The 14,253-nt window shown below is 34.6% G+C and overlaps 1 protein-coding gene across 1 annotated transcript in view; it reads right to left on the reverse strand.

The window, feature by feature from the left end:
- Nucleotides 1-14,253, reverse strand: part of LOC149791400 (transient receptor potential cation channel subfamily M member 3-like) — a 59,997-nt gene that overhangs the window by 37,517 nt on the left and 8,227 nt on the right. The window contains exons 2-4 of the mRNA XM_089971349.1: nucleotides 12,341-12,390; nucleotides 8,570-8,704; nucleotides 81-131 (exon numbers count right to left, since the gene is read on the reverse strand). Of these exons, the coding sequence (XP_089827475.1) occupies nucleotides 81-131; nucleotides 8,570-8,704; nucleotides 12,341-12,390 (236 nt within the window). The remainder of the gene's footprint in view (nucleotides 1-80; nucleotides 132-8,569; nucleotides 8,705-12,340; nucleotides 12,391-14,253) is intronic.

Below are 14,253 nucleotides of genomic sequence, written 5' to 3' on the forward strand. Positions count from 1 at the left end.
GTCTCCACAGCTGCAACTTTAAATCGAAAATTTGAGAAATATTCTAAAATTAAAATTTGTTTTATGGTCAAATAACATACCTCTTCTTTTTTCTTCGACCACAAATCCTTGAAAATACTTTTTGAAGGGGCCTGGTGAAGAAAGAAATATATTAATGGACATAAAAAATATAACGGTAATGCATCATATACTAAGCTTTCCAAATATATGACATATTTATCGTCAGTTCATATACTTCTATTAAAGCAAAAAATATGCATGTTGTAAATGAAGTAATGCGAATTTACCACTAAGGGACAATTAACAAATAGGTAATAAATGTACATAATTTTATAAATGGATCGTAAATCATAAATCAACTGCATTATTGTTCAAGAAAATACACACACGCACACACACACACACACACACACACACACACACACACACACACAGAATTCCTTGGCAAAGGCTGGATTTTACTATAAAGGTTAAGGTGAGTACTGAAGGGGACGAAATAGGGACTTCCATGTAAAAAGGTGAGTTTGCTCTGTAGGGACAATATTCATTCACTGTCATTTTTTATCCTTCACCACCACCATGTTTTTCACCTCATCATCATCAATTGTATAGTTATCAGGTCAAGTATCATTTGTACCTCTCTAACGTCAGTATTACCATAAATGCTAAATATAAGTAATTTTTTTCATTCATCATCTGCCTTTGCTCTCTCTCATCATCGATAAATCATACAAGAATCATTTTGTTCCCTCTCTCATCTTCATTAATTGTAATGTATCATATTACATATTGACTCGGATCCCCATTTGACTTTTAAGTCCCCATTTGTTGGTGTGTATTCAACATCTGGTCTTCACTTGGCAGCAGTTGCACACACACACACACACACACACACACGTGTGTGTATATATATATATATATATATATATATATATATATATATATATATATATATATATATATATATATATATATATATATATATATATATATATATATATATATATATATATATATATATATATATATATATATATATATTTAAGTTATAGTATTGATTATACATGTACAACCGTAGTTTGAAGCATTAGATCTGCTTAAATCATAGCATACGAACAATGTTAGATTTATAAACTTCTCTGTATTTAATTCAGAGAGAATAACTTTGCAATCAATTGCATAGTTTTAATTAACTGTGTTTAATATGGGTAAGATGATGTATCCTTTATATGCCAGATTTATTATGGAAATTACGTGAGGATGTCCTCCATCTTAAAATAGCCTTTAAAATTATTTGTACCGTAACGAAAATTAGATATGTTTTATATCTGAACTCTCAAGTCAAATCCACAGACAAAGTATATCTCAAAGAATCTTCTATCCTTTAATGCCAGTTTTTAACAACATTTGCAGGTAATACGTTGCTTGGCAAGTGATAAATACTAACTGATAGAATTACTCTTCAGATCAATATATTTTTAAATGCAATCAAAATAAACATATTTTATATTCTAAGCCTAAAAAAGTTTTACTAATGCTTCAAACTACGGTTGTACATGTATATATTTTTTCATAGAGACATTGTCCCTAATTCATCATAAATAAAATCTAGCTGCAACATATCAAGAGTCACAGATCTTCTTTTCAAACATTTAAGTGGACTCTCTATTCCATTTGCTTGCATCGCAGTTTTGGTGTTATATTTCAAACTTGGACTTCTGAATATCAAAAAGTTTACAAAACATTAATGGTAATATATGATCTAAGTTATGTACAAAAATGTTACACCTACAAGAAAAGGTTAACTAGCCTGTCTGTCCAGCAAGCCTTTGGTTTCATTCAATAAATGTACAACCTAAGCTAACACAATGCAAAGAAAGTCAACGTTATTAACTATTTCTAGTTCCAACCGGTATATAAATAGGTCATTAACTGCAACTGCACTTCTTTCGACCCTTAAAAACACCATAATACTTTTTATTTATTTGTACTTAATTTTATGTGACATTTATTACAAAATATCTGAACCATTTGAAAGCCCAGTTTGCTTCGAAATTCATTGTTATACCATAACGGTTACTTTTCTTATTTACGTTTCGGTGATATATATTATAAAAGTATTGGACCCATTTTAAATCATCAGTTGCTTCAATGGACACTTTTTTATGATCTTCACAAATTATAAAGAATATTTTCCGAATAATTAAATATCTCACTGCAATCTCATTTAGGGAACCTTAATCTTTGAAGTCGTTTAAACGTCAACAATAAATAGATAATAAACATTCACCTTGTGTATTCACTCACACACATATTTCTCGGACCAGATATTGCTATTTGTATGTCTACTATTAACCGTTTAATGTATAAAATGTATTGAAGTAACAAAACATATCTGTCCCATTATTTCCTAAGCTTGTAATGTACTATGACATTTTCAAAGGCTTTTGCAAAATCAGTAATTGTAAAAGTCAATATAATTTTTTTTACTTGAATTTAGAGAATTTGTAAGTAAGCCATGAAGTTTTAAAATGTTATCCACAGTAAACATATTTTGTTAGAAACCAGCCTGAGCTTCAACATAAACTTCTCAGTTCAGTCAACAAAGTTGCTTAGTTACTGTGCTAAAGGTGTCTAATACATTTAGTAGATTGTTAACAATAATTTGTAACATTAATAACAAATATGATTACAATAAATAACATAATTAAAAATTAATTTATCAGCTTATTAGGTCTGATACTTTTACCAAGTTTTAATTGTTTTACTTGTTTTTTTTCTCTACTCAAACATCAATATTCAACGTTAAGACATAGTTCCGTAATCCACATCGCATAATCATGATAATGTTGAATAGTATCATTCTCAGCAACAAAATATATAATTTCAAACAAATTGATATTTTTAAAAAAAGTATTTAAGCTCATCAACCGTTATTTCCATCAAATTTTGGTAGCCCACTGAGAAAACACCAAGCCTTCCTATGAAAATTGGGGGTCAAATAAAAATGTTGGCGGTCTCTGAAGAACGAGGATAAAGCGAAACACCGCTTCTACTCTTTGTTGGATGTGCGAACTACCAATTGGAGATTACAAATTTCAGGGTCACTTCACAGTGCGCTATTATGGCACTGCGCATAACAAATATAATATGCAACTGACGACGCCAAGTTTATTATAGTTGTCTCTCATAATATCAGCCCCTGCGAATCATATCTTAAAAATGACATGAATTGGACAATAAAGAATAACTAGAATACCAAAAATCATAGACAAAATATGTGTAATCCTCTCTGAGCAAACTATGTTTCGTTCACAGACTGCAATTATTGAATGCTTGGCTTCATAAGCTCATCAAAAATAGAAAACTATTTAAGTACACCTCTAAAGAAACAAGGCAAGGAACTTTACTCCAATTGCCTCAACACTAAATAACCAAGAACTTGTGTTGATGTGCCCTAAATCACCAAACCAAATCAAATTTGGATTTTTCCATTTCTAGAAATGTACTTTTGTAAGTCACAGTACATTTCTTCGAAACTAATCTTTTTCTAATAGTATATATTTCTTTAATACTAGTAATGCGATCATAATATATTAGGGAGAACTACAACCATATCGCAAATGGCGACCTCAAAGAAAACATCCTTATAGCAAACATTCAAAACGTTATCAGGCCACCTAATTAACTGTTTGATAGAATGATGTCCCATTGATAAAAAATTGGCTCTTAATACCGCGAACATATCAGTTACTACTGGAGCGGAAGGCACCGTCCCCCACAAATCCAGAGGTAGTCGTTAAGCCACATCCTTCTGAAGCGGTCAAATGATATGGGAAGGTAACCTCTATGCACCACGGCTACTAGTTTCACCAGACGGGATTGGCATTTTATAATGATATTGAAACTCTATAAACTCCCTCACACGACATGGATAATGCCATCAGGGGTTCAGTTTCTCTTGCAATGTTTGTGGCAAATGCCCTAACTTCATGAACCTATCTGTGAAGCACATTAATTTGGTCTGCGGTTATTTTCCGATCTACGAAACGAATTCCCCACTTTATCAAGGTCGAAAGCATTCTAGCTCATATGTCATCATTTCCCTCTGTGAGACGTACGAAAGAGTTTCACCTGTGTCGGCGCGAGGTCTCGGTCCTTCTTAAGTATCACTTCAGAATTTGCAATGGGTTCCATAGATGGTCTTGAGATGAGGGGTCGTCATTAGAAAGAAATTAAATAGAAACCTCCTATTCCCCATGAACACTAGCCTCTTTGTGGCAATCAAAGAAGTGCCTTTATGAGTAATACTGACCCATTTTGCTGCAACTACATTTGGTTTAAATTCACTGAAATAGCTTTTTCTTCACTGAGTCTGGGTGCCGTGAACCAAGGAGGCTCTTGACAGAAGTTCAGCCTGGTTAGTACTTACAACAAAGAGCTAAAGTCTTTGGAAAGACGTGTGTAGTCACTATTGGACAGATGATCCGATCGGTCTTTGTTTTTCTCCGTTATCTTGTCTTCCACGATGATTCCATGGTTTGATTAGTAGTGCAATGGAAGTCTCTGTTTGTGATTGATGGTGTCTGTTGCCAAGGAGACAAAGTAGGAAGCTATACATGTGAGAAATTGATGTCGATAGTGTTACAATGTGCTCTTAGGCACTCCATTTAAATTGGGGGGTGTCATCTCGCTTGTGCGATTTTCTACCTCTGGTTCTGAGAACTGTTTATTCATGAGGGCTTCTTTAATAAGCTTAATATCAGTTGACCATTTTCTAATGCAATTGACGAAGCAAGCAGCTCAGAATATCGGTAACTCTGGCATAATATGGAAACAATTTGTAAGTAGATTATACCTTTTAGTTAATAGTAAACTACTTCCGGAAAGTTGAGCAGGCAACAGTTGTTTAGATGATTAGGGAGACAGACCTCCCATGGTAGTAGGCGCCAGTAAATCTGAGCGTTTGTGCATCAATTTATATCCGTTAATGACAAACGGAGAGTGATATGGTATCGAACCCAAGCGTGAAAACTTATGAAGTCTTCGTCTCTCAACGTGACTGTGACTTCCCCTTCAGTGATAACTGAACTGACTTCTCTCGATTAAATGCAATTTCGACTTGACTTCGTGGATTGATAACCAGGGTAAATTACATATGTAGAAATTCATTCTGATCTTGCAAGTGGTCGAGATCTGTCAGAGAAAATACAGCTGACAAAATATACAGGTTGTAGCCCTGCACATATCCTCTTGTATGAACTTGTACGTGCATAGCAATATATAATGACAATAATCTACCTACAAAGTGTACACTAAATTTCAATTCTAATAAATGTTCCATGTAGGACATACCACCTTATTGTCTATACAAGTGCAATCTTTAAAGTGTCGCTTACAGTAACTATGAATTCGATTCTATGACTAAAATAAGGATATAAAACATTTCTGTACATATCTGATGTTGTGGAAACTATGCAGCCAGATAGATGAGTTTTTTTATATAATACACAAGATACATGCACACACAAATGCATGAAGCTTCGTGATTGATTCTTGCAAAGCGGATGCTAAAATACAAATTATAAGAGAATGTTACCGGCATGAAAGTCCATATTCTAGCCTATACAGGTACAAGCATTATATATAACCCCGATGTGGACACTAAGACTATATCAATATATTAATATAGAAAAAATATCTGTATATATTAAACAGTAACGGAACTTATATTGCAATATTAGTTGTCTATATTGCACACCAGACCTACGTCTATTTAAATATAGCTATATAAATATGAGGGAACGCAATCGCAACAAGTCCAAGTACTTACTAATGTTACCAAAGTGTGTGAGGCACAAAGACACTTAAAATATACTTTGTCGTCGAAGAAATAAAGATCAAAAAAGTTGGAAATTTATGAACGGGGTATTATTTTTCGTCAACGAGACAACTCCCAGTGCTTGCTTTAAGGTAGAAAACATAACAAATGAGAGGTCTGTCTGTACAGAGCGTGCTACTCAGGACGAGCAGAGGTATTAACTGAAGTATCTCAGGAATTAGCGCCAATCCACTTATAATGGGGAGGTCACTCTACCTACCTGCCACAAAGATGGATCGATAACCTTTAGCTAATAAGCTAAAAAGATATGACTTGGGAGTGCTGGATTTGCGAGGTCTTAGTACTCATGCCCCTTATTATTTATGATCGGGTAATGTAAATTAGGAGAACTTTGCCTGTCATAAAAATTGAACATATGTGAGACAGTATTGATTCACCCAGATGTATAATTATTGCATCAGATTTCATCACAAATTTGGAAAATGACTATAAAGAGTTTCATTTGCATTGAAATACCTAAGAGGTCCTGTGAAATTAGTTCGAAACATTCATAAGAACTTAAAACCATACTGGAAGAATAATACTAACAATTTGAGGACATTGTGTCAGCAAACTGCGTCCATCTTTTCCAGAAATGTTTAAACATTTGCATCATAAACCTGCATCCATTAAAAAAACGTGCGTTTGCAGCCAAAATAAAATATCTTGTTGAGAGGTCCCTGTAGGGCGATAATGATACTAACAAATGCATGTGCTGGTCATGTTATCTTCAATAAACATTACAGACATTAGACATATGACAACGAAAACATTAAAAATGCCACTGAATTTTATTCTGGAATATCAATGAAGAAAACAATTGAGAACATATTCTGAAAAAGAAATATAGTCCAACCATATTCTGAAAGTCATCTATCATTTCTATTTCATTGTTGAACGTGAAGTTAATTTTCATACGTTTAGACCGAAAGTACAACATTATCTTTTTAAACTAAAATGTATAGCACTTATTAACTTATAACGGACGTGTTGACTGTTGGGTGATTTTAAACTGTTTGGATAGAAAGAAAGCGACACTCGAAAGTTAAACTTTAGAAATATCATTCAGGGGTAAGTCGTCATATTGTTTTCACAATTTTGTATGCCACTGAAAACCAGCACAACATAGTACAGTACAAACATTAACCCTATACTCAAAGACTTGAAAAGTACCATAACTGATTCATTATAAGCCCACAAGGTAAGGTTATTTTGCAAACATTATGATTATTGTTTTAATCTCAATACCTTGTCATATTATCTTCCAAATGAAAGTACCGTTCTTTTCTATATGTTAAAATATAATTGTATAGGAAGAATTTGAGTTTGTTTTCTGAAACTGTTACCCTTGTTAGAGTATATTTGTTCATAATTTTAACTTTTAACCCACCCATTAAATAGGTGTGCTTTGTTGTATCACATATAAGTTATCTATTAAGTATAGTCAAATCATATGACACAGAACATTAGACTTATGGAACCTGGTTTATCCTTATTCAATCTGTGTAACCTGTGATGTTACTCTCGAATCTTCACAGAGTTGAGTAAGAAATGCAAGTTAACATATTCAAATTTTCATTTACTTGAATGTTCACTCAATTTGTGATTCATGATTTCCTCAACTTTTAGTGACTCATTTCGACGGCATCATAATACTCAAATTATTAAGTGTGCGGTCTGCTACGGGGATCTCCATTTATGAAGCTGAAATGGTGATTTTTGTCTTTAGCTTGCGAGCATCCGTAAACAAATATATATTCTGTATTGACTTTGTCTGCATAGTTTGTATTGCGTGCGTTACTAAACATGGATGATCGTGAAGAAAACAAATGGTGCTAATTTGACTGAAAAAAAGAAGTTGTGCTGTTGGGGAGTGCATTATAAAAAGAAGGTGTATTGTCTAAAAACTTAAAGGTTGTGGTATTGAGGGGAAAGAGGTGACGGAGGTCATTAATGCGTAAATATCCCCAATATTTTATAAATTCTTTCTTAAATAATATAAGTTTAATCGAACACATTATCGAATCGATATCATTCCTAATATCTTGCAGTATTGGCTTAACCTACATACATTATTTAAAGTTGTGTATATTTGATTTTGAATCCAATATCTAAATTACTGCTCCAAACAAGTCATCAGCATATAAAGAGAACGTTTATTAAACTAAACAATCTGCAGTCCATATTTAATATGACAAATAATTGTGTCAAAAAAGAGGAAAAACTGCTCTGCAGCTGATCACAGGTTTACAATTGTTTTTTGATGTCAATATCATACAGAAAATGATACAATTAGTCAAATCAATTTCCAGTTCTGAATCAATATCGCTTGGTTACTGTTCTATTAATTGGTCAATATGTTTTGTCTTCAGAGTTTGTAATTTTTGCTGCTAAATGGCGTACATGTAACTTCGCGTAGCGGTTAATTTCATCTGAACTGTATCTAGGGTGCACTGGTTCTGCTGTACAACTTTTATAACGTGGAAATAACAGTGTCCAAATAGAAATCATCAATTTTATTTCTGGTTTTACTTCAAGCCAATTCAATTTAGTATATTGCATTACTAGCATTAGCTGATTTTTAACAACGTTTATTCGTACCAGTTGCTTGAACGAAATTTGGTACTCTGTCATGCACACCTTAAATCGAAAAGGAAAATGTTCTCACCGGCTTTGTCGTGAACTTACATTGTTGTATAACTGCAGCAGATTGTCGACTGTCAAAAACGTCTCGAGTTTGACACCATTATTTAAAAGTAGCTTCACGAAATCCGCACTGGCAAACTGTATGGCATGCATCATCATGTTATCTAGACTGAAGGTCTGAAAATGTACAATTTACAGACACAGTTAGCTTGATCAGCAAACGTACAAGAAGAGACTAAATCCAGGCATAACATCTACTTAGTCATGAGATGCACCAGTGATTGTTGCTTATATAAGCATTCTAAAGTAAATTGTTTTGTCCCATGAAATTTAATTTCTTGGTGTAATCAGATGATTAACATTCCTTTTCTTTCCTAGAAAAAGACAAACACTTATTGCAGTTGCTCACAACCCCAACTGGAGTTCCCAAACCAAGAAAGAAAAGGAATCTTACTGAATACGCTGCCTTAGAACATTGAAACCAAACGGTTTAAACCAAGAAGACTAGAAAAAGACAAACAGGCACCAATACAATTATATGTTGCAGCCGGCACAATTTCTTTTAAATAATTCTCTAAATTTGCTTCATGGCCTACGACTACTAAAACAATGAAATATCAAGGATATACTTTGCGCTGATATAAATTTACATAACATAACAGATGTCGTTATGGTTCATCAATTTCTAGTTCAATACAAATATTTTCCACTATCGGAAACAAGCTAGAATAACCTGTTTGAAACATAATAAAGTTAAAAGGTTTAATTCCTGTTGAAACAGCCATTATTATGAACGTGTGTTGACCAAATTGCTATTCTAAAAAAATACAATTATATGGTCTTGAGAAGCAGTAAGGAATAAAACAAATTGCCCTTTCATGTTGACTTCTTAATGAAAGCATGTGCACCAATTATGAATCAACAATAAAAAATTAAAAGTTGAAAACCAGATAATATCAACAATGTGTAATGCTAGTAGAAATTCTACATTGTACAGTATCGTTACCTAGCTACATCTTTCTTTCTTTTTGTTATACAACCCACTTTGGTTCAAAGAAAAAAGTTATTAGAAGGGATATATATAAAGATCAAAACCATATTTTCATATTTGGTATTCTTACTTGCAGAGAATTGAAAAAGGGACAAAGAGATACTGAAGGAGCTAGAAAATACAGAGAGATACAAATGACCAGGAAAAGCATGAGAAAGGCAAAAGAATCCTGGATAGAAAGACAATGCTGCAAAATCAACGACAGTGTGAGTAGAAATAACAGCAAATTGGGATATCAACTGGTGAAAGTTTTCACAACATATAAACAAGGGAAAACTACCTCCATCCAAGACAAATCAGGAAATGCCTCTTTTAAGATCAAGAGATCCTAAAGCGATGGACAGAATATTGTTCTGAATTGTACAATCACAAAACCCAAGGAGATCCGAGAGTACTTTATTGCCCTCAGGCAGAAGAAATTTATGAAATCCACATTGTTCATGAGGAAGTGGAAATTACAGTTAGATCACTAAAGAAAAGAAAGTTAGCCGTCGTTCACATCATACCAACACAGCCCATTCAAGAAGAAGGAGAAGAGACAGTCACAGTCCTAACAACAACCTGAAACGTGATATGATAGACATGAGAATGGCCCGCCGCATGAATTCAATCCTTGGTCACCGTGGTCCCAAGGACGAAAACCGACAGCTATGCCAAAACTTCAGAACCATCAGTCTGATCAGTCACCCAAGCAAAGCCGTGCTGAAGATAATTCTCAAGAGAGTACAGCCTCAAGCATAGAAAATTATTGCTGAAGATCAGACAGGCTTCCGAGCAGGAAGGAGCACCACACAATAAATATTCAATCTCAAACTCTTTTGTGAGAAATACCTTCAGCATCAGCATAATCTATACCACGTCTTTATATATTTCAAAAAGGTCTTTGATAGGATATGACATGCGGCCTTATGGGCATTTACAAGGAAGTACAACATCAGCTCAAACCTGGTGCAGGTTGTTGAGAACCTCTATGACAAAACCTACAGTGCTCTCGTCATCAATGGCAGCAGAGGAGATAGGTTTCAAACAGAATTTCGAGTCAGACAGGGATGTATACTGTCACCTACGCTCTTCAATATTTTTTCTGGAAAGGATCATGGATCACGGAGGATGCCTTGCATGACCACAAGGGCACTGTCAGCATCGGAGAAAGAACAACCACCAACCTTCGTTTCGCAAATGATATTGGTTGTTGAGCAGGAGATGAAAATAATTAGCTGACTTGGTTGAGCGCCTCGACACGACCTCTACAGCATACGGTTTGGAGATTAGCGCCAAAACATCAAACTGATTACAAACACTACCAAAGGCATTAGTGCAGAAATAAAGGTCAATGGACAGAAGCTGGAAAGAGTCGCAAGCTGCAAATACCTGATATCAATTATCTCATATGAGGGCTCCAAACCAAAAATACTTTCCACGATTGCCCAGAAAACAGCAGCAAAAACAAGATTGAGGCCAATATGGAAATATCCCAACAGTTTTTTTGGGTTCCAAAAAAAAAATCTGATGCGCTCGATTGTCATATCCACCTTTCTGACAGCTAATGAAATATGGACGCTCACATCAGATCTCCAAAGAAAGATTAAAACCTTCGAAATGTGATGCTACCGCAAGACCTTATGCATCTAATAAGTTGACCATGTAACCAACGCAAAAGTCCACAACAAGATCCAATGGTCCACCGTATCCTATGAACACCTCTTGACCACTGTACAAATGAGCAACCTGAAGTGGTATAATCATGTCTCAAGATCATCTAGACTAGAAAAAACAATCCTGCAAGGCACAGTGCGAGGGTGCAGAAGAAGAGGCAGACATACAATAGGTGGGAACAAAACATTAAGGAATTGACAGACATGGGGTTTGGAGATTCCCAAAGAGCAGTAGAGAACAGGTAAGATGTCGAAAATTGGTTGTATAGTCAACTTTGGTGCCCCAACGACCTCTTGGGTTAAGGGATTGATGATGATGACTTACTTTGCATTCTGAGCCATAGAAGACAAACACAAGTCACCAACTATCACGGAGATGAAGGAAATATATCGATTATATATGCATCATGTTAGGGTGCTATATGAAGATTATTTCCTCATGAACCGTCTCTATTAATATGGATATATGTTTGCTTAATAACTTGAACCGCATACGTTTTTGATGTACCTCAGTTCTACCTGTGACTCATAACAGAAAGGCAGAAAATGGACGAATTCAAGTTCTAAGATTATTGGCATGCGTAGTGGTTTTACTATCGTATACACATATTCAACTTTTATTTAGCTTTTTGTAATATATATCCATGTTTAATTAGCGTGTTTGTGAGCTACATATTGTCTCCAAATATGAATATTTCTCTTCATATTTTGCGTATATCCAGTTCTGTTATCTTGGCAACAGCAAAGCTCTTCGTCACACTGTTATTTTATTTTCTCACCGGCACAAGATTTTCAAATGTAATGAGATTGAATGATTTTCGCTAAAGTATAATAATTATTACAATTTTTATAAGTTTTGAAGTATAATACATCAGATTAAACAGATTCATCTCTAGTTGACATTTATGGAAAATTCTGATTTATATAATTTAATTCTATGAATCTTACAAGAAATGAATAAGAAACAAATTTTATGTCTAGACATAAATCGCAACATCGACAATAAAGACTATTTATCTTGTTTTGTAAAGGAAGGGAAAGTTAACCGTTTGTTTTGAAAGTAGGTAGGTAGATAAAATGTGAAAGGAAAGACAGAGGTAGATTAACCATCTTTTTCTTGTCTGCGGCAATGTTATTCTTCACCAGGTCCTCGTTGGCTGAAAGATATCAAAACTGTAAAGCAGTGTATGTATGTTTCTTAGCATTTCGTGTATTGAGTGGAATACCCTATATCCACTGGGATATGGGTGGGGGAATATCAGAAGTGTCGCCTTTATCTGCTTCAAATGATAAAACTTTCAGTGTTTATCTGATAACCGACTGTTTTATGGATATGTAGACCGGATATAAAGGAGGGCAGCTAGACACGTAAGTATCAGATATTAGTGAAATATATCGCAATCTTCTAACTTGAGATGTCATGGTTCTGCATATGAATCTTACATTTTTGTCATGTGATTAGATCCACTATAACGTTTCCTCCAAGTGTATGTTATACGGTACTGAGTACTACTCATTATGGATAGATAACAACAAGTAGAATTTAATGATTCAAAAATAATTAGAGGAAGACAGGAAACATTTTTAAATAATATTATATAGATCTGTGAATCAATCAGTAGTCTTCATAATGGACATTTACTTGGTTATGGATCAAAGCTGAGGTAAATTCTGGGCAAAACATTATTTTCCTAGCAAATTATGTGATTATATATTTCACGCATTATTCTATTTACATTGATCAGAACTAAATGCAAACAACTTCCATTTTTTACGACACCTTCAACACTTTGGGGCAGGTTACATATCGTACGGTGTATGCATGAAATTACTGAGTTCAACCTATATTTATTTATATTCTATGATTTTCATTTATATACTATTTTATTAGGCTTAACACTGGCTGTGATCTTTGCAAAACACATGCAAGGTTAGGTTACTTAGAGTTTGTGATATGTACCAAACTTTAAATTAGCGTACATAATAAACATGAAGGTGGCCGCAACATGCATGTCAAGACTGTGGGTGGAAAGTCAGGCCTAGATTCAAACGTTATAATCTTTTTCAAAACTACCAAAGTTGACTCAACAATCATTAGCAAGGATTAATTGAGAAACGTAATTGTATTCTGTATGTGATTTAAAGCTCAGAGACTGAGATTCGACATGACATCGTAAGATAGAACAGGTATGTGGAGTAATTCTGCCATATACAGCCCCTCAAGTAGTATCTAAGTGAGCGTTTTGCCCTTTTTGCCCCTTTGCATCCCTGAAACACATTACAGCTTCTATCCACATGACTTATCTAGCCCAGTGCGACCAATGCATGCTTAGAAATTTAATAATCTACGCATGCGACTAGTAATGGGGGACGAGTCTATGTCGTGCATCCGTGATTCAACGGGATCAAAAATTGCCAAACAGTATTTCACCACTAATTCCTCTGTTATCGATATGTAAAACATATCTTCTGATAATACACGCGATAAAGGTCAATATTTCCAAACAACGTGGTCATATAAAGCCGATCGTTCACGCAACAATGAGGCCTCTGTACAGGCGAAGATTGTTTATATTCGACTTTTGATGTGTAAAATCCTTTCGAGTCATTATCTATGCTCTTAATAGCCTGTGATATTCATTGCCGCCAGCACAGTTTTGAAACTCGATTATATTGACGATTATATTAATTATTTTATCATCGATATCCACTGGATACAGATCAATGGTTGTACTGAGACTGCTCTGTATGGTTGGTTGTCATTTGGAATAGGAGCGTACTCGTAAACGCAGTCTCATCGAAATTAATTCACTAGCCCCACCAGACAAACCGGTTGCCATTGCTATAGCTTCAACAATAATTCAAATTAGTGCACCTACAATTGTTGTTGTTGACGTGATTTCAGTAAACCCAAGACGTAAGTCATTGCCACAGCAATTCCACAAATAGCATCTACGATCAAATGTGGTCGTTTGTATTTCACGATTTTACAATTATCGCGGTTTCATGGTAATTTCACC

This window comes from Sinohyriopsis cumingii, chromosome 9, assembly GCF_028554795.1.
Source record: "Sinohyriopsis cumingii isolate HCF-2022 chromosome 9, ASM2855479v2, whole genome shotgun sequence".
Taxonomy (NCBI): Eukaryota; Metazoa; Mollusca; class Bivalvia; order Unionida; family Unionidae; genus Sinohyriopsis; species Sinohyriopsis cumingii.